At 52.5% G+C, this 24646-nt stretch overlaps 1 protein-coding gene across 1 annotated transcript; it reads left to right on the top strand.

The window, feature by feature from the left end:
• Nucleotides 1-560: 560 nt before the first annotated feature.
• LOC122907764 (asialoglycoprotein receptor 1-like) lies at nucleotides 561-3802 on the top strand. Its single transcript, XM_044250583.1, has 9 exons — nucleotides 561-761; nucleotides 979-1062; nucleotides 2332-2448; nucleotides 2566-2661; nucleotides 2749-2820; nucleotides 2925-3011; nucleotides 3101-3252; nucleotides 3327-3433; nucleotides 3615-3802. Exons 2-9 carry the CDS (start codon nucleotides 996-998, stop codon nucleotides 3769-3771), a joined length of 855 nt encoding a protein of 284 aa, XP_044106518.1. The 5' UTR covers nucleotides 561-761; nucleotides 979-995; the 3' UTR covers nucleotides 3772-3802.
• Nucleotides 3803-24646: the final 20844 nt, after the last annotated feature.

Genomic DNA, 24646 nt, shown 5'->3' with positions numbered 1-24646 from the left:
CGGAGGAGTTCACGGGTGAGAAGCCTGGGCATACAGTGGGAGCCAATGGGAGTGTGTTGGCACAAGTCCCAGCTGGGGCGGGAAAACCTGCTCTCCTGCCTCTCCCCCCACTGCCCCCATACTGTCTGGAGGACTTCGCTCCCTGGGAGAGTGAAGCCAGTGAGTTCCAAACCAGAGAGCCTGGCCGCTGGGCCTCCACGGGAGGCTGGGGCCCAGGCTCAGATACCAGGGTCAGAGCCTGGATTGGGCAAAAGCAGAGTGTGGGGCTCCCTGATCCTGGCCAGGGATATTTGGAAACACTGACAATTCTGGGAAATGTAGCAGCAGGAAATGAAAGGAGGGAGGGGCAGAAGGAAATGACAGAGTGCACCCCTGGCCAGGCTCCCCATCCCAAACCCTGCAGAAATTAGTGAGGTGACTGGCAAGGGCGTGAGGGGGAGGGGGACAGATCAGGAGAGTCCCCCTCCCTGGGGAGGAAGGCAGGGGTGACCCATCCCCCACTCTCACTCCACACATCTCCAGAGTTCCAAATCCCTTTCCCTCTCTGTTTACTGTCCAAAGTCCCGGGCACTGGGGATGCCAGGTTCTGAGTGTTGGGACACACAGACACGCAGACACGTAGTGCTCGGGGCCCTCGTATGGACCTGCTCCGTCCCCTCCCATCGTTCAGGGCTGTCCGTGCACCCCAAGGCTCCAGGCTCTAGCTCCCTTCTTAGCCTAGGACCTGCACGACCAGGAGCCAACCTCAAGACTGTCAGCAAGTAAAAGGGGAAAAAAGCCAGGGGGGGGGACCTCAGAGTGGGGCGGGGGCTGCCGGGTGGGAAGACTTCAGAGGATCAAGTTCAGATGTCAGGCCTGGGAGGGGATGGGAGAAAGTTTTCCTAGAGCCACCGATCATTTAGAAGCAGACTGGATGCCCCAGGCCGGCTCCATTCGGCTCCAGCCCCAGCCCTAACCCCTGCCTTGTCCTGGGCCCAGGTCCAGCCAGCGCTACCATGACAAATGACTATCAAGATCTTCAGCATCTGGACAGCGAGGACAATGACCATCAGCTCCCACAAGGTAAGGGGACGCCTCCTTCCAGTTCTGAAAGGTGAGTGTCAGGTGGCCTTGGCCCCTTGGCCTCGGCTCCTGCTTCCTTCGGACCCCTGACCCTGTCTCTGGGTCTTCCCCACTCAACAGAAGCTGGTCTGAGCTGCCCCTCTTGGGGTGGGGGTGTCAGCTGTGGAGCTGGAATCCCTTTCTCGGTGATGGGACTCCCAGGCCTCCAGAGGCCTCGCCTCCTGAGCCTAGCCGTGTCACCCACAGCCCAGGGGCGTGGGGGCGGGGTGTGCAGATCCGGAGGTCCAGGAGTAACCGGGGGACCTCAGGTCCCCCCTTCTTCCTTCTAACACCTGGAGAGTGTGTGTGAGCAGGAGTGCCGGGGTCCCTGGGACCGTTGGCTCCAGCGGTCAGACTTCTGTGAGGAGGCTGCGGGACCAAGTACCCAAGGAGAGTGAGGCCCTGGCCCACAAAGACACCTCCTTCTTGCTCCTGCCGGCAGGGATGCCGTTTGGGCTGAGCAGGAGGGTCCTTGGGGATGGGTGTGGGGAAAGGCTGCCGGGGTCCTCCGCTTGGGGGGCTCTGGTTACTCGGTCTTCTCTCTCTGCACGCAGCCAGAGGAGTGGGGTTCGTGGGGAGAGGAATAAACCTCCTCCTTATTCCCAGCCTTCTCGGGCAGGGGGGGCGCCCAGGGACCCCAGGCAGTCATGCACTCCTCCTTCGACTCCAGCTGGAACCTGTTGGCGGGGACGGGGTTCATTCGCGTCAGTGACACAGTCCGGCCACTAGGTGTCAGCAAAGGCTCAGGGCCCCGGCGGGCCGGGGAGGGCTCAGGCTGGCTGCACCCGCATCCCACGGCCTCTGGCCCCTCGGGTCTCGGACCACCCAGATTTATTTTTCTTTTCTTTTCTTTTCTTTTTTTCTTTTCTTTTCTTTCTTTTTCTTTTCTTTCTTTCTCTCTCTCCTTCTCTCTTTCAAGATTTTATTTATTTGACACACAGAGAGAGATCACAAGTAGGCAGGAAGGCAGGCAGAGAGAGAGGGGGAAGCAGGCTCCCCGCTGAGCAGAGAGCCCTATGTGGGGCTCGATCCCAGAACCCCGAGATCATGACCTGAGCTGAAGGCAGAGGCTTTAACCCACTGAGCCCCCCAGGTCCCCCGACCCAGATTTCTTAATCCATATGTTTCCTCCAAGCCCTGGAGAGGAGTCTTAGCCCGCTCTCCTCCTGGGACCCCAGAGCGGCCCAGGTGTCCCTGTGTCCCCGAGACCCTGCTGTCCTCTCTTGCTAGTGCCACGGCCCCCGCAGCCGCTGTTCCGGAGGTTCTGCTCAGGACCCTGCCTCCTCCTGCTCTCCCTGGGCCTCGGCCTCCTGCTGCTGGTGGTCGTCTGTGTCATCGGATCCCAGAGTGGGTGCCCGGACAGGGGACCGAGGGTGGGGGTGTGTGACAGGGGTGGGAGAGGGCGGGCTTCTCTGGGGGGCGCGGGCCCCTCATTTGGGCCTCTGCACACCCTCTCCCGCCCAGACTCCAAGTTGCGGGGGGAGCTGCAGGCCCTGAGAGAGACGTTCAGCAACTTCACAGCGACCACGGAGGTCGAGGTCAAGGCCTTGAGCAGCCAGGGTGAGGGGGCGGGGGCTGGGGCTGGGGGGCGGGCGATGGGCGCTAGGGACTGGGGGTGGTGGTGGCGCTGAGCAGGTGTCTCCCCAGGAGGAAATGTGGGCAGGAAGATGAAATCGCTCGAGTCCCAGCTGGAGAAGCAGCAGCAGGATCTGAGCGAAGGTCAGACACGAGCATGTGGGACTCCGGGTCCCTCGGGCCCACGCTGGGGTCTAGTGGCGCGCGCGTGAGCGACGTCGCGACCCCCGCCCTCGCTCCCCCCCCAGATCATTCGGGCCTCCTGTTCCACGTGAAGCAGTTCGTGTCGGACCTGCGCAGCCTGAGCTGTCAGATGGCCGTCCTGCAGGGCAATGGTGAGGAGCGCGCGGGGGCGCCGGCGCGCTCGGCCGTCCGGCTCTCTGCGGGTCGCGCCTCAGCGCCTCCTCTCTCCCCTGCCCCTCAGGCTCGGCGAGGACCTGCTGCCCCGTCAACTGGCTGGAGTACGAGGGCAGCTGCTACTGGTTCTCCCGCTCCGGGAAGCCCTGGCCGGACGCGGACCGGTACTGCCAGCTGGAGAGCGCGCACCTGGTGGTCGTCAACTCCCGGGAGGAGCAGGTGAGCGGCCCGGGGCTCGCGCGCGGGGGGGCTGGGGGCTCCGGGGAGCGCTCACCGCCCCTCCCCCTCCGCAGAAGTTTGTCCAGCACCACATGGGGCCGGTGAACACCTGGATGGGCCTCACGGACCAGAGCGGGCTCTGGAAGTGGGTGGACGGGACGGACTACGAGACCGGCTTCAAGTGAGTGTGCGCGTCCCCGGGCGCCGCGCGTCCCCGGGCGCCGCGCGTCCCCGGGCGCCGCGCGTCCCCGGGCGCCGCGCGTCCCCGGGGCTTGGCTGGAGGGGGCCGGGGCTGGGGGGCGGGCCGGGGCTGGGGGGCGGATCGGGGGTGGGGTGGGGCGCACAGCAGCTCGTCTCGGCAGGAACTGGAGGCCGGAGCAGCCGGACGACTGGTACGGGCACGGGCTCGGGGGAGGCGAGGACTGCGCACACTTCACCGACGACGGCCGCTGGAACGACGACGTGTGCCAGAGGCCCTACCGCTGGGTGTGCGAGACGCCTCGCGAGCCGGCCAGCTAGGAGCCTCCCCTCCTCTAATTTATTTCCTCAATGCCTTCGCCGGCCGCGTGACCCTCCCGTGCGGGAGGGCCTCCTCCACCGCCTGGTGGGGAGGCGATCTAGGGTTGCAAGGAAGGGGAAAGACGACGTCCGAGGAGCGTGCAGTCACCTTTGGAGGGGCGGGGAGATGGAAACCCTGTCACCAGCGGCAGCCTGCTGGGTATGACCAAACCTTTTTTAGAGTAAAAAGAACAAATATTCTAAATGCGCCCTACGTTGTTTGGTTATTGGGTGTTGGGAATCGGGAGTGGGCTGGTGGGTGGGAAGCCTGGGGCAGGCCGCGGGGTCTGGTGGGAACCCCTTGGGCTTTGGTGCTTACGGGTGTGGGAGGTAGGGTCCTGTTCAGAGTCTCCCCTGTAAAGGTGACCCGTTGCTGGGACCGCTGCATTTGCAGCAGTCCCCAGGACCAGAATCCTATGCCCCCCACCATGTGTCCGCGGCTTCAAGGGCTTTGAATGAAACTCATTGGTGTCTGCTGCATGCATTTCAGTGGACAGAGGCATGCTCCACATTCAGGCGACAAATACAGTGCAGGCAAAGATGAGTCCAGTACCAAGAACCGCCAAAACTTCGAAGAAAGCCAGAAAACCAGGAGGGTGGCTGAGAAGTCCCCCAAATAAACAGAATCCACGGCCCAGGATGGGAGTTCCGGGAAAACCCACAAGGGCAGAGGCGGGGTGATCAGCAAATGTGAAACAGATGCAAAAGTAGAGACAAGAAGATCTATCAGTGTATAGACAGCTCACCATCTTTCCAGATCATTTTGACTATAAGAGAAGATAAAAATGAAACCATCAGGCACTTGAGAAATGAACAAGGAGAGCACTGCATACATGGGACGGTGTAAGGCTGTTCTTAGGAGGAAAGCTGTACAGATAGAAGCACGTTTGTTGAAAAAAAAAAAAACAAGGTTGAATGGAAATAAGCTCAGTTTCCACTAGAGGGACTCGAAAAAGAAAAGCCCCTCAGAATGGAAGGCAGGGATTTACTAACAAATCATTAACCATAGGGTATGTATTCTACTCAAGAGCTTGGGACATTTCAAAAAAAAAAAAAATTCAGCCAATACTGGCCCATCAAGGAGCTTTTACACATTTCACATAGAGAATTTCTACTGTAATGACCAGAAAGGTAAAATTCTTATCTATATCACTAGCAAACCTAACAAATGTTATGGTAAAAAGATAACATGCTGGGGTGCCTGGGTGGCTCAGTCAGTTAAGCATCCTGATCGGGATTTCAGCTCAGATCATGAACTTGGGGTCATGAGATCAAGCCCAGAATCAGGGTCTTTGCTCAGTGGGGAGTCTGCTCGAGATTCTCTCTCCTTCCCTCCTGCCCCTCTCAAATAAATAATTAGGAGTGCCTGCATGGATCCATTGGTTAAGTGTGTGCCTTCCGCTCAGTCTCGATCCCGGGGTTCTGGGATCGAGCCCAACATCAGGCTGCCTGCTCAGCAGAGAGCCTGCTTCTCCCTCTCTCTCTGCCTGCTGCTCTCCCTGCTTGTGCTCTCTCTCTCTCTTAGTCAGATAAATAAATAAAATCTCAAAAAAAATAAATCTTAAACCAAAAGATAACATGTTTCTCAAAGAAAGACAAATACCAAATGATTTCACTCCCATGTAGAATTTAGAAATGGGACAAATGAGCAAAGGGGGAAAAAGAGAGAGAGACAAACCAAGAACCAGACTCTGAACTTCCGAGAAGAAACGGAGGCCCACGGGGGGGTGACAGGGGTGGGTGAAAGAGGTGATGGGTATTAAAGAGGGTGCTTGTGATGTGTGGAGGCGATAAATCACGGAATTCTGCCCCTGAGACCAATACTGCACTGTATGTTAACCAGTTGGAATTTAAATAAAAACTTGCGGGGGCAAAAAAAGAATTCAAAGATGGTTTAACATCAGAAAAACCTATTAATAAAATAGACTTAGGGAGTTCAGAAGACCCAGGGAGTACAAAAGGGAAAGATCCATAATGTGGAAAAAGCATTGGGCAACCTTTTTTAGGACTTTCTGTTGATCTACAATCTCGCTATATAGTTTCCATCAGTCTTCCAAGATATCTGCCTCACTCCAGCCATGACGCCTTTTAGGCAAGAGAAGGGAGAAAAGAGGCAAAGAAAAGGACCTCTCTGGAGGTCACTTCTGGAAGCTGTGTGCACTTCCACTTATATCTCTTTGACGGGGACTGGTCCCAGGGCAGCAGCCCCAAATGGGCTCTGCTTTCTAGGGTGTCTGCTTTCAGGTAAAAGCAAGGGGATTGGGGCGCCTGGGTGGCTCAGTGAGTTAGGTCTCTGCCTTTGGCTCAGGTCATGATCCTAGGGTCTTGTGATCAAGCCCCACATGGGTCTTTCTGCTCAGCAGGGAGCCTGCTTCCCCCTCTCTATCTGCCTGCTTCTCTGCCTACTTGTGATCTCTGTCTGTCAAATCAATAAATAAAATCTTTTTAAAAAAGCAAGGAGATTTTATCGATGTGGAGCAGAAGTCTGCAAATCCTGGCCCTCACCTGTTTTTGTAAATTAAGTTTTAAAAAATTTGACACAGAGAAAGTGGGAATCATTTCTCAATGTATATGTGTATGAAATCACCCCACTGCGTGCTTAAAAAACACACTGTACCACCAAAACATAAGTAATTTCTGTTTGTCAATCATACCTCAATAAAGCTGGAAAAAAATCACAAAATTGTATTTCATGGAATAAGCCAACAGTGACTACACGTATGCACAGCAGTGTGGAAAGCCCTCACATCAGCACTGAACGGGAAAAAGCAAAAAGCCAGAATGCAGTCTAGAACACAATCATATCGATAAAAAGCAACAGCCCACGGTCCCAACAGTGCTACACGATTTTCAAGGATCCTTACGTTTTCAAGGACATATGAAACTCATTCGAGTGTTTGCTTGAGGAAGGGAGGAGAAAGGAGGTGCAACCAGGGCGAAGGAAAGTGTATAGGGGACAGTGGGGACAGTGTACAGATTGGAGCTGAGCTCGGCGCTTAGGTGAGGGCCGGAAGCTGCAACCTTGCCTCTGGTCCAGAAGGAAAGGTGTGTAAGTCCCTCGCACCCTCCACGCCACCGAGATCCTTAACTCAGACAGATGAGAACAATCCCCTGGAGCTAGGACCTAGACCGTTTGGGCTACTTATGGAGGTGGATCCAGAGTGAGTAATGACAATAAAAGTATTAGAAAGGAGAAGGTCAGCTTTTAAAAAAATTTTGCAGACACAAGGCATCTCCCATTGTGAGGCTGTGGAGGCCACCCAGCATCATCTGTGAAGTGCTCTTCTCAGAAACTTGAACCTGAAGTATTGAACTTCTAGCGTATTGAACTTCTAGCACCATCTATGGGTTTAGGGGACATTCAGCGGGGCAGGAAACGCACACACAGGTGTACATTCCTTCAAATCCAGAGAGTGGAAGATTTTATCACACGCATGTCTGGTTTCTTCAACAAATAAATGAGCAGGAAAACAGACAAACGAGGTGGGGTGGGGGAGAACTTTTCTAGATTAAAAGGACCTTAAGAGACATACTTCGTACATGCAAAGCAGGGACTTTGAATCCTGATTTGAACAAGCCAATTGTAAAGTCTGGGACAGTCTGGTGAACTTGCACTACTAATAGATAAGGCATTATTGTCAATGATTTCTGGTCTGATAATAATATCTGAGTTAATTAAGAACAGGAGGCTCTATTTTAGAAATCCCTATGTCGAAAGCCTTCCAGGTAAAATGGTGCGTCTGGAATTTGCTCTGAGCTACATGAGCAAGCCGCGGGGCGGGGAGGTGGGGAGTGGACAGGAGACACGTCTGGCTACACGCTGGTGATTGCTGAGGCCAGCGGCGCCTACGTGGGTGTTCGTCATACGAGTCTCTCCACTTTTGGACCTACTTTGTTCACTAGAGCGGGATCAAAAATGGCAGGGCCTAAAGATAGGACTTACCTGGAAAAGAGGACATAATAGATTTGTTAGAAGGGCCGTATGGGGGGCATCAGGTTTTGCTTCTACAGAAAAGAGGGACAGATTTGGGGGTGCCTGGTTGGCTCAGTGGGTTAAGCCTCTGCCTTCTTCTCAGGTCATGACCTCAGGATCTCAGGGTCCTGGGATCAGAGCCCTGCACCAGGCTCTCTGCTCAACGGGGAGCCTGCTTCCCCCTCCCCCTCTGCTGGCCTCTCTGCCTACTTGTGATCTCTCTGTGAAATAAGTAAGTAAATAAAAATCTTAAAAAAAATTTAAGTATTAAAAAAAAAAAAAAAAAGAGGGCAGGGGTCCCTGGGTGGCTCAGTCGGTTGAGCAATGGGACTGTTGGTCCGCTCAGGTAGTGATCTCAGGGTACTGGGATGGAGCCTCCTTTGGCCTCCGGGCTTGGTGGGGGAGGGGGTCCTGCTTGAGATTCTCTCCCTCTGCCGCTGCCCCCACTGGCGCTTGCTCTCTCTCTAAAACAAATAAATAAATCTTAAGAAAAGAAAGAGGGGCGCCTGGGTGGCTCAGTGGGTTAAGCCGCTGCCTTCGGCTCGGGTCATGATCTTGGGGTCCTGGGATCGAGTCCCATGTCGGGCTCTCTGCTCAGCAGGGAGCCTGCTTCTCTCTCTCTCTGCCTGCCTCTCTGTCTACTTGTGATCTCCCTGTCAAATAAATAAATAAATAAATAAATAAATAAAAAAAAGATTGTCTTTAAAAAAAAAAGAAAGAGCTTGACTTCATTAAAGTTAGAAACAAGCAGAAGACTTGGATGCAATATTTGCAACATTTATAACAAGTAATTAATGTCCAGAATATAAAGAACTCCACAAAATAACAAGGAAAAAAACAACAATGCAACAGTGAAAGAGGATATTATAGTAAACATTTGTCCTCTGTTTTAGGGAGTCCATCGCGTGCAAACTTGGTGTGCAAGTAGCGAGAGGGGCCGCATCCTCCCTCCCCGCCGCCCTCTTTGTAGCTGGCGGTCGGTGTGGCCTGAGCTTTACAGCAGAGTGGAGGCTGCAGAGGGGTGGGGGATGACAGCTGGAGCGCCGAGGCGAGCATCATGCTTTTAAGGTCTTCAAGGAACGAAGCTGAAAACATTCACCGCAACATAATATATACAATGTAATCCCATCTATGGCGCTTCCCCCCCAAAACCGCCCACGAGTGCTATATATTTCCTTAACTCGCACTCAGAGATGGTTGCTTTCTCTAGTGTGTTCAGCCTCTCCTCTCCCCTCCTTGCAGCTTCTCCGTGTTCGAAGACTTTCCCATCTAGAAAACCCCCGCTTGATCCCCTGGCCCTTCTCCAGCCTCTGCTCGAGGCTAGCTACTGCCTCAAGCTAACAGTTTTCGGGAAGTGGGGGAGCTGGGGCTGGATCGCGGGGCCGGAGGCGGGCGGGGGAGGGCTGCGGTGCTGGAACTCTCCCAGTTACGCGCTTATCAGCGTATTTCCGAGGGGAGGGGGCGAGGCGCCAGAGGCTGGAGAAACGGGCGGCTGGGCTGCAGCGCGCGCACACCAGCGCCCACGGCCACCCGGAGTTTTGACCTCCCCAGCGAGACTCTCTCGGGCCATTCGCCATCCTTGGCCCAGGGCGGTGCTCACTCCCGCCTGCCTGCCGAGGCGCCCCTGTGCACCCCCGCCCCGGGCCCAGCTCTGCGGTCCGCGCCGCGTGCAAGACGGGAGGCGCGGCTCCCAGCAGCAGGGAAAGCGACTGCCGGCCCCAGGGACGCTCCCCTCCCTAAACGTCGACTGGTCGCAATGAGTCAGAATCCCCCATGGGACCTGTCTTGAGGGTCCCTAAAGCAGAGCCTGGGAAGAAGGCTGGAGGGAAACGGTTCTCCCGGCGCCTGGCGCGGGAAAGCAGTGATGCGAGCGAGCAGGGGAACGGGGCGCGCTTTCCCCGCAGCGGCTCCGGGCTGGTCTGTGCTGGTCCCCGGCCCCGCGGGCCCTGGCTGGACGAGTCCCGGCAGAAGGTGCAGAAGGCTAGCTGGTGGCTGGGGCCGGACACCGCCCACCGGAGGAGCAGGAAGGGGCACGGGTTGGGGAGCAACCGGAGGGGTCCACCCGGAGGCCCCGCGCCGACCTCCAGAAAGGAGGCTGGGAACACGCGGTAGCGGCTGATACACGGGACACCGAGAAACGACCTTGGGAGAGGCTCGAGACTGTGGATGAAGACAGCTGAAAACCTTCCCAAGGTTGTGCAGGGACTTGAATGGGGACGACTTATTCCTGGCGACTGAGTCCTAATCGTGTGGCCATGGCCCTTCTCCCCAGGTTAATCTACAAATGCAAGGTTATCGGAATCAAAATTCCTATGCAATTTTTCTTTTCTCTTCTGGAATTGGACACCTGGGTTCCAAATTTATCTGGAAGGACAGAATGTGTGGGAATAGCCAGCGAAAATTTTAAGGAGAACATTAATGGGATGGGGAGAGGTGCTTGTCCTTTCACAGATTAAAATATAAAGTAGGGGCGCGGGGGGGGGGGGGCTTGTCCTTAAGCGACTTCCTTGGGCTCAGGTCATGATCCTAGGGTCCTGGGATCCTGTCCCTGCTCAGGGACAGGCCTGCTTCTCCCTCTCCCACTCCCCCTGCTTGTGCTCCCTCTCTCACGGTGTCTCTCTCTATCAAATAAATAAATAAAATCTTAAAAATATATATAAAGCAGGTAATAAGAGTATTCCTGGCCCAGGAGTGAGCGGACGGATCAGAGACACGGAACAGACTGAAACTGGATGCAGTTATCTGGGGGCTGCTTTGTTTGCCACAGAAATCCAGGAGGAACCAGCACAAAGAGAGGAGCATCTTGGGGTGGTGGAGTAGCTCACAGGCACTCTGGGCATAATGCAGAGATCAGCTGGGCCTCTTGAGTCCGCAAGCGGGGCTGGTGCCCTGCAGGCCAGTTGGAGGGCCTCTGTGTGCATCAGCTCTACTCCCTCCGGGGCTCCAGCCTCACTGCCCTCTCTTTGAAGACGGTTTCTTTGTATTTCAGTTCCCAGTCCTACAACCCTTGCCTGGGTCTCATAGCTTCTCTCCCTGTCTCTCTCTCTCCCCTTCTCCAAACCCTCATGGATGGAAGACACAGATTGGCTCTTTCTGGCTCAGCTAACGCTGGGCCAATAAAGGGGAGAGCCAAGGACCAGGTCACATCCTGGTGGCTGCCACAGGGACCGCATGGAAAGAAGAGGGAGAGATCACAGAAAAATGGTGACTCGGGAGAATGTGGGTGGAGGTGGGCTTGGGCCAACCATACAACAGATAGCTATTACATCAAAATACAGATTCAGTGTAGTAGCTCGTTGGGACATAATCAGAAATACGTTTTTGGTCTCTGTCCCCAGTTCCTGACGTCAGGCTGCTAAATCCTCTGGCATTTCTTAGGTGACAGGAGCATATTTTGTTCTCAGTGAGGTGACCTGGGTGGTCTCCCAGAGAGTTTCAGGGTGTGGGCTGGTCACCCCCAAGACCTGGGGTTGTCCAAGATCTGGGTTGTCTCCCAGAGAGTTTCAGTGTGGGGGCTGGTCACCCACAAGACCTTGGAAGCTTGGCGCTTCCAACTCACTGCCATTCTCCGTGGAGGGGCCAGGGGCCAGGGACCAAGCTCATAACTGACCACGCCTACATGCTGAAGCTTCCACCATGGGGTTCGGAGAGCTTCTGGGCCCGTGGATGCCTTCACCTGCCAGGACAATGGTACCACTGCACGCACGTGTGCTTGGAACCTTCCAGGACTTTTCCTTCTGTATCTCTTCGTCTCACTGCTCATCTGTGTCCTCAGCCATATCTGTTATAACAAAGCAGTGCGTGTAAGGGCTTCCCTGAGGGTCGTGAGCTATTAGAGAGAATGTCAAATCTGGGGAGGGCTCGTGGGCACCCCTGATTTACAGCAGACCGGTCCCACGTGCAGGTGACAATCTGGAAGGGCAGGAAGCCTCCAAGCTGGAGGGATGCGGTGCTCACCTGTGGGTCTGCACCGACTCTGGTAGTTTTGGTCATAATGGAACCGTAGGATGTCTGCGGATTTGGAGAATCGGTTGGCGTGCGATCCCCCCTCCTGCTCCCTGAACATTTGGCGTCAGACGTGCTGCGAGTAGAGGAAACGAGAGTTTCCCTTTAATAATGAAGGAGGAGTTTCAAACCCGAGAAGAAAAGATACCGCAAATGCTGGTGGGACAGGAGTTACCCCATCCGCTGACCTCGTCAAGTTAAAAAAATATTGGATGATGGACAGCATTTATTTTTATGTTATTTTTCTCCATTCCGCATGGCTGGAATGATACTTCTCAAAAAGTCTGGATAAAATGAGACATTTCTTGCTTTTTTTTTTTTTTTTTAAAGATCTTATTTATTTATTTGAGGGAGACAGCGAGAGGGAGCATGAAAGGGGAGAAGGTCAGAGAGAGAAGCAGATTTTCCATGGAGCAGGGAGCTGGATGCGGGGACTCGATTCTGACACCCTGGGGTCATGCCCTGAGCCAAAAGCAGATGCTTCACCAACTGAGCACCCCCAGGCGCCCCCTACTGGTGAACTTGAAACATCAGCGTGAAAATTAAAAGCGCAGGGAGGACAAAAGGCAAGTGGCCCAATGGTCGCTTCGGAAAATTGACCAAGATCTCTAAAACCGGAGCCTCCGTGGGGGGAAGTGGCCCAGCTCTTTATTTCGTGGTGGGGCTAGCCACGTGTTTATTCGGGAAAGCCCTCTTTGAAGTGGATGCTTCTTTGCAGTGGGTCACTCGGGAGGCAACCTTGAGTCGGGCCTCACCCCATCCCCTTCCCTCCCTGGAATGCCTTTCTGCAGGCCCAGCGTCCCTCTGAGAGCAGGGAGGCTGCCTTGGGCACGGCTTGGAAATGGGCCTGGAAATGATGTCGCGGACAGGGAGGGAGCACAGGGCAGAGGGGACGCTGTGGGGAAGACAGGCTCACCGGCTGGCCGGCTGGCGGTCCTCATGTCCTGCCTATGAGCTGCCAGCCCCTTGCAGAGGCCTTTTTCCACCCCTGTTATGGGACAAGAGCCACTTTGTGTGAGGTGCCGGGACCCGGAGACGCCAGGCACACAAGGACAAGGTTACCAGAGAGTGTGGCTATTTCCTGCGTTAGTCAGAACTCCTAGCTGGAGGGGGGAAGAGTGAAAGAAGCAACAAGAATTTATTGACTCATAAAACCAAAGCCCAGCAGGGCAGGGTGGGAGCTGATCCTTGCCACTCCTGGGAGGAACGGCAGGCGGCTGGGACCCTCCCTGTCCTCCACGTGGTGGCATCGGTCCCCCAGGCCTGCCTGGCCACGAGCCCGTTGCCACTGCTCCCTGTGAACCTCTGCATGTCTCCAGCGGGAACACATCTGCACAAGTCAGCTTTAAACTTGATGCCCGAAAAGCATATAAAAGGAGTAAAGAGCATGGGAAAAAAAAGAAAAGAGATTCCATTTTCAGTGAAACTGGAAACTAGATATATGCACGGACTCCAAAATCGGACAAGACAGAAGCTGGGGTCAGGAGGAAGGGAAAGGGGGGCACGGCAAGAGGGCGTGGGGCCTGCGGCTTTCAGGGTATCTGAAACCCGTCCTGGTCCTTTCCTCTCTCTCTGCCTGCCTCTCTGCCTACTTGTGATCTCTGTCTGTCAAGTAAATAAATAAAAATCTTAAAAAAAACCCCAAAAAACAAAAGGACTTCTGAAACCCCTCCGGGGGGGTTGGGGGTGGCGGGTCATTCTGGCGTCTCCCTGGGCTAAAGCAAGAAGCCAGAGCTGCAGAAGCAAGCTCACTCAGGGGAGGGGTTTGGGGCCCCAGAAAAAATCCTACAGTTGAGGGGCGCCTGGGTGACTCAGTCGGTTAAGCATCCGGCTCAGGGTCGTGAGTTCAAGCCCTGGGTCAGGTCCCCACCCAGCAGAGTTGGCTTCTCTTCCTCTCCCTCTGCCCCTCTCCCTGCACACACACACACACACACACACATTTTCTCTCTCTCTCAAAATTAATAAAATATTTTTAAAAATCGCACTGTTGAGTCTTATCCGAAGGAAATAGCCAAGGAGAGCAAGCGCCCCTGGGCTATGACACTGGGGGCCGCTGTGCCATGAGCTGGCCCAGGACCATCCAACCCATTCGGTACAAGCAAGTAGCTGGCATGGCCTTGCCAAGAGATGCCCGGATAGGCAGATGCGGAAAATGACCGTAAGACTCTCAAATAGATGGAGAATGCCTTCCGGAGAAAATGCGGGCTTGGAGCCGTTGAAGACGATGACTAGATATTTTGCTCTGATTTAGGAACAGGAGTTAAGCGAGCCAGCTGACGAGGGGAGGTCACTGGGCCGAAGTGCAAGGGCTCAGAGAAGAGATTATGAGACTGCAGGAGCTGCCGAGTTGCTGAAAGATATGGGAGATAAACGTCACAAACAGTAAAGGAATAAAAATGCAGCTGGAGGAAGCATGAGGGGGGACACACATTGCAGAATATACCACAGGACGTAACAAACAGAGAGGATGAAAGTAAGCAAATGAGGTGAAAATGAAGGTAGAGCTAAAAGGAATGAGAGAGAAATTATATATATGTAATTACACAGATATGGAATATGTGTACTATATCTCTATATGATACACACATGTCCTATACTCCATACATGACATGTAAAGAGGTCTCATAAACACAGAGTTGGGCTCTCTGAGAAAGAAACCCCAACCGACTGAAAGAACGTACATACAGTTCAATAAATTATTCAAGAAAGTCTTCCTCAGGTGATGCTATATATTGAAAGAGAAAACCATATGCTGGGGAAAACTGATCACTGTTTTTTGAAATTCAAAACTGTTGAATTTCAAAAATAAAGAACTTTTTTTTAAAAAAGATTTTTATTTATTTATTTGACAGACAGAGATCACAAGTAGGCAGAGAGGCAGGCAGAGAGAGGAGGAAGCAGGCTCCCTGCTGAGCAGAGAGCCCGAAGCAGGGCTCGATTCCAGGACCCTGAGATCATGACCTGAGCCGAAGGCAGAGGCTTTAACCCACTGGGCCACCCAGGTGCCCCAAAAATAAAGAACTTTTTGAGCAGCCAGGAGAAAGAAAAGGGAGTCAAGCCCCTCACCAGGGAATAAAGATCATGCCAGACCTGCCCATCCATGGACCCACAGCCAATGCTAGCAGAGCTGTCACAAGTTTCTTAAGGAAGCAAGGGGAGTCAGGATTTTACAAAAAGGCCACTGTTTTCTGTCCTCCTCACCCCACCTGCTTCTGGCAAATGCTGATGTTTGTACCATCTTAAAATAGTTCTGCTTTTTCCAAAATATCATATAGTTGGAGCCCTAGATGTGTAGGTTTTCCAGAGTGCCTTCTTTTTCTTAGCAATATGTATTTAAATTTCCTCCATGGCCTTTAGTTGCTTAATATCTTTTTTTAAAATTCCATTGTGTGAAAACTCCCCACTTTGCTTATCCATTCACCTCTTGAGGGATATTTTGCTTGCTTCCTATTTGGGGAAATTATGAATAAAGCTGCTATAGATAGTCATGGGCAGGCTTTTTTGTGGACATCAGTTCTCTGCTCATTTGGATAAATACATAGGAGTGTGATTGCTGAATTGTATGGTAAGTCTATGTTTAGTTTTGTAAGAAATGGCCAAATTATCTTCCAAAGTGGAGGGGCCATGTTGCATTCCCAGCAACAGTGAACGAGAACTTCTGTTGTCAGTGTTGGGTTTTAGGCATTCTAATAGGTGTGCCACAGTGTCCCACTGGTGTTTTAATTTTAAGTGCACTAGTGATATAGGATGTGAGCATCTTTTCATACACTTACCTGCCATCTGCTTGTCTTTCAGGAGGTGACTGTTCAGATGTTTTGCCCATTTCCCAATTGGGTTGTTTGTTTTCTTCCTTCCTTCCTTCCTTCCTTTTTTTTTTTTTTTAAGATTTTATTTATTTATTTGACAGACAGAGATCACAAGCAGACAGAAAGAGAGGAGGAAGCAGACTCCCCGCTAAGCAGAGAGCCCGACGTGGGGCTCGATCCCAGGACCCTGAGATCATGACCTGAGCCGAAGGCAGAGATTTTAACCCACTGAGCCACCCAGGCGCCCCATGGGTTGTTTGTTTTCTTAAGTTGAATTTTAAGAGCTCTTCGTGAAATTTTTTAAAAAGATTTTATTTTTAAGTAATCTCTACACCCAATGTGGGGCTCAAACTTACAACCCCAAGATCAAGAGTCACATGCTCCACTGACTGATCCAGCTGGGTGCCCCAACTCTGAATATTTTGAATAGAAATCATTTATTAGATATATATTTTACAAATTTTCTCCCCTAGTCTGAAGCTTGTCTTTTAATTCTCTAAGCCATAGACACTTTTGGACATGCATGATTTGAGAACAGTCTCATGAGCTCTCCTTGAAGAAATCACTAGAGGATGAACTCGGGTCAACCACGGAATGACTGAGTGCATTTTAGTAAAAGGAAGGTAGCGGCGAACATATTTATCACACAACTAACACGAAAGTTTGGTGGTAGGGTCAGGAAACAGGAGGAGGGAAGGTGAAAATATAGGCTAATTCATTCATCTTCATCAAAAAAAATTTTTTTTTTTAAGATTTTATTTTTTATTTGACAGAGAGAGATCACAAGCAGGCAGAGAGGCAGGCAGAGAGAGAGGAGGAAGCAGGCTCCCCGCCGAGCAGAGAGCCCGATGCGGGGCTCGATCCCAGGACCCTGGGATCATGACCTGAGCCGAAGGCAGCGGCTTAACGCACTGAGCCACCCAGGCGCCCCTCAAAAAATTTTTTTTGAGAAAGTGGATCATTCTGGGAAAACGTTGTCAGAAAGATCCCAGGAGAGAGAAAAATAGAAATAGGGGCTTTTATAAAAGAAACACAGAAGTTTTCAACAAGTCACTAACTTCCCCTGAAGGATCCATATTCTGACAATTTCACAAAAAATTCTAACAGAGGAGATTTTGGGATAGTGGTCCAGGGCATGGAAAAAGAAGAGAAATCTCCAAATTATTTTAATTAAGTCAGTACAATTCCAATGCTTGATAAAAATCACACAAATATTGCCTGTCTGTCGCCCACTTGGCTGAACTGTAGCTGGGTGGGGGAACGTTTGGACACAGATGCGCAGGAGTAAAGACGATGTGAAGACACGAGGGGAAACCACCGCCTGTGAGCCAGGGAGACAGGCCTGGGACAGAGCCTTCCTCACCGCCTTCTCCGACCCACAGATGATACGACACCTTGACCTTGGACCTCCAGCTTCTAGGACTGTGAAGAGTTACATTTCTTTCTTTCTTTCTTTTTTTTTATTTTAAGATTTTATTTATTTATTTGAGTTAGAGAGAGAGCATGCACGAGCAGGGGAAGCAGCAGAGAGAGCTGCTGAGCAGGGAGCCCCATGCGGGGCTCGATCCCAGGACCCCGAGATCATGACCTGAGCTGAAGGCTGATGCTGCACAGACTGAGCCCCCAGATGCCCAGGAATTACACTTCTGCTGTTCAAGCCCCCCAGCCTGTGCTACTCGCTCAGGGCAGCCCTAGCAAACAGAGATTGCTCCCCTTGGGCGTGGATGCCCATAAAACACACCGTCACTCCGGAAAAACCGCAACGCCACGAAATAACCAAACCCACCAACAAACATTCCTGCGTGCCCAAATTAGGACGAATTCGCAAAACCCCACAAGGGAGGGCCGCTTCCCGCAAGAGCCATTGTAACGAATTCCGAATTCCGGTTTGGGCAGACGCATTGAGTGATGGCCGTGAACTTGCCCCTCTCTGGACCCCTCTGGACCACCCCTGCAGCTTCTGGGCGGAGAAATTCCTTCTTTCCTGCTGCTGAAGACCCCATCCCGTAGGGACCACTCTGCCCCGGCCAGAAGGCGGAGGAGGGCCTTTCCCATCAAACGAGAGCTTTTGTTGTATTTTTAGCGGTTTGTTTCTCTGTGCCAGAAAGGCCTGGGTGAAAGGATCAGAAGTGACTTTTAACTTTCGCTTGGATTTTGTCACCTCTTTCTTCTTTTCCACGCCTTTTTCTGCCCGCTGGGGCTGAAGGCTTCCCTGCCACGGGTGACTGTGACCGCTGGGTGCTCCCACTGGCGTCCTCAGCAGGGGCCTCCATTTCTGCTTTTGTGCGGGGTGGGTGGGGGGAGAGAACAATTCACAAACATGAAACGCCAAATGAGTTCTTTCAAATTCAATCCAATTGACCATGACTTTTTTTTTTTTTTTTTTTTTTTTTTTTTTTATCTTGCAACTGGCGTTCTTTGTCTTGGATCCTGTTCAGGAATGAAATGAAGACATTCTAATGTCCTTCACAAGAGGACAGTTGTGATGAAACAATATGGTTTGTTGTTCAAGGGAGGTGCTAAATCCTTAAACAAACAGGCCATTTCGGTTTGCCTGATTAATTGTATTTTGATTGCAAACACCGAAGGACCTCAAGAAAACGGAGGGTCATGTTCCCACTGGTAGAATAAAACCTTAGGTTTGTTTTAAGAACAGACGAACTCTTCCTTATCAGTACTTTCTGGTTTGGGGGAGGGGCCGCGAGGAACACGTTTAAACCTAAATTAGCTTGTTACAACATGTTAGAATCACTTAAAACAAATTCCACATCAGAATAACAAACCTACTGTGGTTTCCAACGGGGACGTTTGCATTTTTCTTTTTATTTTCCTTTCTTTCTTTTTTTTTTTAAGATTTTATTTGAGAGAGAGAGAGCACAAGCAGGGGCATCAGCTGAAGGAGAAGCAGGCTTCCTGCCAAGCAGAGAGCTGGAGGCGGGGCTCAGTCCCAGGACCCTGGGACCATGACCTGAGCTGAAGGCAGACGCTTAACCGACTGAGCCACCCAGGCATCCCAGACATTTGTATTTTTCGTAAGTTATGCAGCTGCGTGTTTAAAAGAAAGTCATTTCCTCAAATCAATTGTAATGGCCAAGTTTTCGTGTCAGGGAGACCACCAAGGAGCCAACACCGATGCTGTCACACGAGGGTTTATTTGACAAGCTTAAGCTTGGGCCCAAGTATACACGACACAGCGGAGTAGGGACTTGGACCCTGAGGCTAGTTAAGGCAGGGGTTTTTGTGGGTCATTATAAGAGGCCGGGGGAGGGGGGAAGAGGAGAAGTTTCAGACTTTTCTGCAGTAAGCTGATTAGCTGTTGCCGGGGTGCTGCAGGGTGGGGTACTTTCTTGGAACTAAAGCAGGGTGGGGGTTCCTGGAACTAAAGTAAAGTAGGGGAAAGTTCAGCCCTTGGGCCTGAGATGGCTGCCAAAGCTGAGATGGCTGTACTTGTGCTAGTGCTAAACTCCAGGTGGGATGGCCTTAATTCTCTCAGCCTCCACACAATGAAGACTTCTGGTCTTGCCATTTGTAAAAACACAGCTGGACCTTGAAGGCATTACGCTTAGTGGAAGAAGCCAGACGGAGAAAGGCAAATACAAAAAAAGTACTTTTCCTAAGAGAAAGGAAGTAAAAGTCTGGCAGGAGTTGCAGGGTGCATTGGGTCCTTTCGTGGGAAGGAAAGCCCAAGGGACCTCTTGCTACCAAGTTTTTACAAGCTCAGAATTTAGAAACCCCACTGTCCTGGTTTCTGACCCCAAGGCCCACAGATCCCGGGATTGAACGGGGGAGAGAAACTATCACCCTAACCCTAACCCTTTTGATATCATGTGACCTGACATCTTCGGGTCTTGGCAAACGTTTCACACATCGGTGATCCGTCTGTCCCAGAGGAACCGGAAAGTGCAGGATTCCAGCTAGAGCAAGTGCACGGGAATGAAGAAATGATCAGAGGGAAAAAGTTGCCAATGATTGAAACCCTGTAGCTCTAAGAATGACCACGGACTGTTTATGAAGTCTGGCTTCTCTTCTTGGGAGGGAGACATGGTCTTAAAGAGTAGGTGTGTGGGGGACGCCTGGGTGGCTCAGTTGGTTGCACGACTGCCTTGGGCTCAGGTCATGATCCCGGAGTCCTGGGATTGAGTCCCGTGTCGGGCTCCCAGCTCCGCGGGGAGTCTGCTTCTCTCTCTGACCTTCTCCTCGCTCATGTTCTCTCTCACTGTCTCTCTCTCAAATAAATAAATAAAATCTTAAAAAAAAAAAAGAGTAGGTGTGTGGCAGGAGAGTCTGGGTTCCCGCAGAAGCCTCCTGCAGCCTTCTGCAGCTGTTACCATGAGGTGGCGCTGTCATCCCACGTCTTGGGAGCTGAGAGCCACCCGGAAGACAGACCCAGTTCTTCACCGGTGAGAGTCCTGCCACCACCCCCCCACCCCAGGGACCTGAGACACCTCTAAGGGGGTTGGAAAGAAGTTTTACAGAAATGCAGGGGAAACCCCAGTTCTTCTGATACTCCTGGTCCCCAGGTAGGTGGAGGTGTCTTGTACCCCCCAACCCCCCACAGGAAGCAAATCTGTGACACCTGCTGGATGTCTACATGGAGGTCCCTCGAGGCTGCCCCTTCCTTCCTCCAGATCCAGCCCAAGCCCAGGACCGACCACCCATGCCTCTGACCCCGGACTTGAGATCCAAGGTTCCCACCACCCCGTGCCTGGGTTCGGCTGGTGAGTGACCATGACTCACGGGACTCAGGGAAACACTTGCTCACAGTTCCTGGCTTATTAAAGGACGCAATGAAGGCCAAGGGTGAGCAGCTGGAGGAGGAGGTGCACAGGGCGAGTTCTGGCAGGGTCCTGAGCACGGGAGCTTCTGTCCCCATGAAGCTGGGGTGCGTCACCTGCCCCCGACCCCGGTGGATGTGTTCCCCGGCCCGGAAGCCCCCAGTCCCTGACTCTTGTGGTTTTATGGAGGCGTCCCACATGGGCAGGATCGATTTTAACTGTTTCCAGCTCCTCTCCCCTCCCTGGGGAACAGGGGGTCAGGGCTGAAAACTCCAAGCTTCCGGTCCTGTCTGTCCTCCTGTGGGTCAGCCCCAGCCGTGGGCCGGCCAGGAGTCCACCCAGAGTCACCTTGACAGGACGAACGAGGCTTCCTGTGTTCTGGCCACTCAGGGGTTTACAAGGGTTTCAGGAGCCCTGTGTCAGGAACCGGGAACAGGGGGAAAAATGTATATATATTTATATATATACACACACATATATATATATACATATATATGTGTATATATATATGATCTCACACATGCATATCCAATTGCACAAACTGAACACATGTGCAACAAGAAACCCGATCTGGGAAGATTATTACCAGCCCCCGGAGCCCCATTTAATCAGGGCTGCCGTCTGGGACTTCGAGCGGGATAGGTTAGTGTTGCCCCTTTTTGTCCCTGAGTAAATGGAACCCCCTGTTCGTGCTCCTTGACTCTGGCTTCTCCTGTTCTTTGCCCAGGGTGACAGTCCCCCAAATGTGTTGCCCACAGTGTCCCACCGTGTGAAGACACCCCAGATAGTTATCCCTGGGCTGCCCGAGGGCATGTGGGGGGTTTCTTGCTTTCGGCTGCTGGGAAGAGTGCTGCCACGGACACTGAACATGTGATTGGTGAGAACAGGGGTGCATTTCTGTTGGGTTTACCCCTTGGCCTGGCATTCCTGGCTCATGTGTCCAGATTCAGCAGAAGGTACAGACGGCCGCGTTCCAGTGCCCCCGGCCGGGTGGGGGAGCTCAGGGGCTCTTCCTACCACGATCACACAAGAATGTCTCCTCTAACCAAAGTCCTCAGATCAACTAACATTTCTTGAAAGCCTCCTGTGTGCTGCTCCAAGTGGTGGAAACCCAGCACAGTGCAAGACCGCCAAAGGTCCTACGTCTCTTTGGTTTGGGATCTCAAGGGTCCTGTGAGGTCCCGTCCACAGAGCATGTAGGGCGGATGCCCGGGACAAGAGGGAGCCTGGGAGGGGGAGATGTGGCTCGCGTGGTCTCCCCAGGGCCTCTCAGGCTGGAATTCGGCCTCCCCTTCTCCACCCACGATTTCTGCCCAAGTCCCTGCAGGGCGGGGTGGAGTGGGCTAACAAAGGATGGGGACGCTGGTGGACGGATGCACCCCTGCATCCCACGCCCCAGCCCCACACCCCAGGGGTGCATAAGCCAAGGGCATCGTGTACTGCACCCTGACTCTGCCGCCGGCTTGTGAGTGACTATAGGGAAGTCGTTCGACTTCTCTAAACCTCAGTCTGCTCTTCTCCCCAGGCCATTATTAGGCTCTACTGAAGTCATGGGCGCAGGGGATGTCCTCCGAGGCCTGGCGCATGATGAGCTCCCGACAGATGTTGAGCTATTACGACTGTGTTATTACGTAGTAATGCGTCAGGTGCATTCTTTTCCTCCTGGAGACTCCATCTGACTCAGTAATATTTATGGTGTCTTTTATATTAAAACAAACGCAAATGCATGACAATGGACACTAGACGGTGTGGCAAGAGATCCAGAGTCTGCTCGGCTCTGACGTCCGCGGGAAGCCGGGAGGCTGAGGTTTCAGACTGGGGTCCCCAAGGGCAGCCGAGCTGCTGAGCCACCGGCTTCTCCAGAAAACCCGCCCTGAACGTCCTCCTTCATTGCGAGGGAGCGTATGTGTCTCTGACAGGCCTGTCCCCATTTGTTCCTGTACTCCCTGCACGAGTGCTGAGCTGCACGCCTTGGGCATCCGACGTCATCACCGGGACCCTGTCGGTGCATTTGGCCCACGGGATCTTGTGGCCACGTTGAGAAGACAGAAAGCACCATGGTTTGAAGATTCGAGGAAGGTTCCCGGGGATGGTCATGCTCCCAGCCTCTTTGACATCTGACATCTTTAATACCCCCAAGGGCGTGGACAATTCCAACTATTGCGGCTCCTGGCACCCTTGTGACCCTGTGGGAGCGTCTGTGTCCCCTTACCCCCCTCCTTGTCCTCAGGTGGAGGTGGTGAGTCAGACAGGGGTGTCCTGATCCCGGGGGACGGTCCAAACCGCTGGGGGTTTCTGGCATGGAGGGGCTCTTTTGGAGGTTGTAGGGGTGGATTCCTATCTGAACTCCCTGTCGCAGTGCCCCCACCCCCCGAAATGCAGGGGCCTGGGAAGGAGACCCAGCCCGGGCCGGTAGGGCCAGTGTCCAGGGAGGGGCTGGCCTGGTAGGAGCTCTCGGGGACCAGGGTGAGTGTGAGTCACCCTGAACCCCATCTACACCTCGGGGCCCAAAAGGCACCTCACACCGTTGTCCCAGTTCGGGCTTTTTCATGTTCCTTCTTCCACCTGGCTGATGAATCCATGCCCCTTCTGTCTTCCTGCCTCACTCAACCTACCCACTTTTCCAGCCACGCCCAAGGTCCCCTTGTTCTGCCCTCAGTCAAGGTCTTCCTCTGAGACCTACCTGCGGTCTACTTCTCCCCACTGTCACTGCCTCCTCCTAGTTCTCCCCCATCACATGCTTGTGCACCCTGATGTCGACGTGAATTGGTTTAAAAATATGTAATTAATTAATTTGACAGAGAGGGAGGAGAGAGCGAGCGAGCGCAAGCAGGGGTAGGGAGAGAATCGGCAGCAGTCTGCGATTAGCAAGGAGCCTGACACAGGGCTCGATCTCATGACCCTGAGATCACGACCAGAGCTGAAACCAAGAGCTGGATGCTCAGCTACCCGAGCCACCCGCGTGTCCCTCAAGGTGAATTTTTTTAAGATTTTATTTATTAATGTGTCAGAGAGAGAGAGAGAGAGAGAGCGCTCGAGTGTGCATAAGAGTGCAGCAGGCAGAGGGAGAAGCAGACTCTGTGCTGAGCAGGGAGTCCAATGCAGGACTCGATCTCAAGACCCTGGGATCATGACCTCAGCCGGATGAGCCAAAGGCAGATGCTTAACCCACTGAGCCACCCAGGTGCCCCCTCAGAAACATTTTAAACACTCGATGTATTTTATTTAAATACAGTAAAAAATTTAAATAATAATTTAAATATTTCAAACTTCATGTATTGTATTTAAAAGTGCCTGACTGAGCAAACATGACCTAAGCCAATACGTTAAATTATTAAATATTCATGAGTCTCCAGGTCTCTTAAACAATTCCAAGACTGTGACAGATGCTGTCAGATTATTTTACACCTTCCGACTGAAGCCACAAATCTAAACTCAAGTATTTGGTTTTAGATTTTATCTTGATATCCCAAGGCTCACTTCAAATTCTTTGGTGTACAAAATTCCCTCACACACTGTAACACCAAATGCGGACCACTCTCACATTTAACACAGAACCGTTAATAGCATGTGTTTGGTTTACTCTGTCATTTATGCCTGAGTTTCAAATCTTCCTGGGCTTCCGATGTATTTCCCCGGAGGAGAGCCTCACCGTGCCGTGTCACCCAGGGCGGAGGCATCTTACTGGTCGGAGCTCTGAGGCTGGGAGAAGGGGCCTGGAGCCGCAGGGAGAAGTTCTGAGCCCCTGCTCTAGCTGCTAAAATAGGCTTCGAGTTCCAGCTCCCAGGCCCTGAATCTCATGTAATCCAGTGCACATTTTATGCAGTCAGATTTGAGTAGATGGAATTCCGCACAATGGAGGGGTTGAGAAGACCTTCTCGGGCTTGATTGCTGGGCTGAAGATGGATTCCTTTACCTTCCATTCATTCATTTCAGACCCAGCCCTGCCAGGAACCCGCTCAGTGCTTGATGGACTCGGCCACCGCTGACCCCATTTTCCTCAGGACGACTTGCATGTTCAAGGACAGACCCTTGAATTTCACTGGTCTGTGTTCACCTGTAGGCAGACAGTCAGAAAGAGTTGTGGAAGACTTTATCTGAGAATAATGGAAAAGTCTGAAATGGACATGCTGTGCATGTCTTGTTTTTGGATTCTTCCCTCACTATCCATGGCATTTCCCAACACGGGGGCGGTAGGAGGTAAATGCTCTGGCAAAGACAGGTCTGGAAGTGGCTGATTCTACTTTCTTACCCCGATGGTCATTTGACTCTGCTGT

Source organism: Neovison vison, chromosome 5 (genome assembly GCF_020171115.1).
Source record: "Neovison vison isolate M4711 chromosome 5, ASM_NN_V1, whole genome shotgun sequence".
NCBI classification, from domain to species: Eukaryota; Metazoa; Chordata; class Mammalia; order Carnivora; family Mustelidae; genus Neogale; species Neogale vison.
This window is presented reverse-complemented; position numbering and strand designations above follow the sequence as displayed.

Excerpts from the sequence above, each read along its gene's own strand:
- LOC122907764 (XM_044250583.1), top strand. The coding sequence starts at position 996 with ATGACAAATGACTATCAAGATCTTCAGCATCTGGACAGCGAGGACAAT. Across the intron at positions 2,449-2,565 it reads CTGTGTCATCGGATCCCAGA|ACTCCAAGTTGCGGGGGGAG; the intron begins GTGGGTGCCCGG and ends TCTCCCGCCCAG. Across the intron at positions 3,012-3,100 it reads GGCCGTCCTGCAGGGCAATG|GCTCGGCGAGGACCTGCTGC; the intron begins GTGAGGAGCGCG and ends CCTGCCCCTCAG.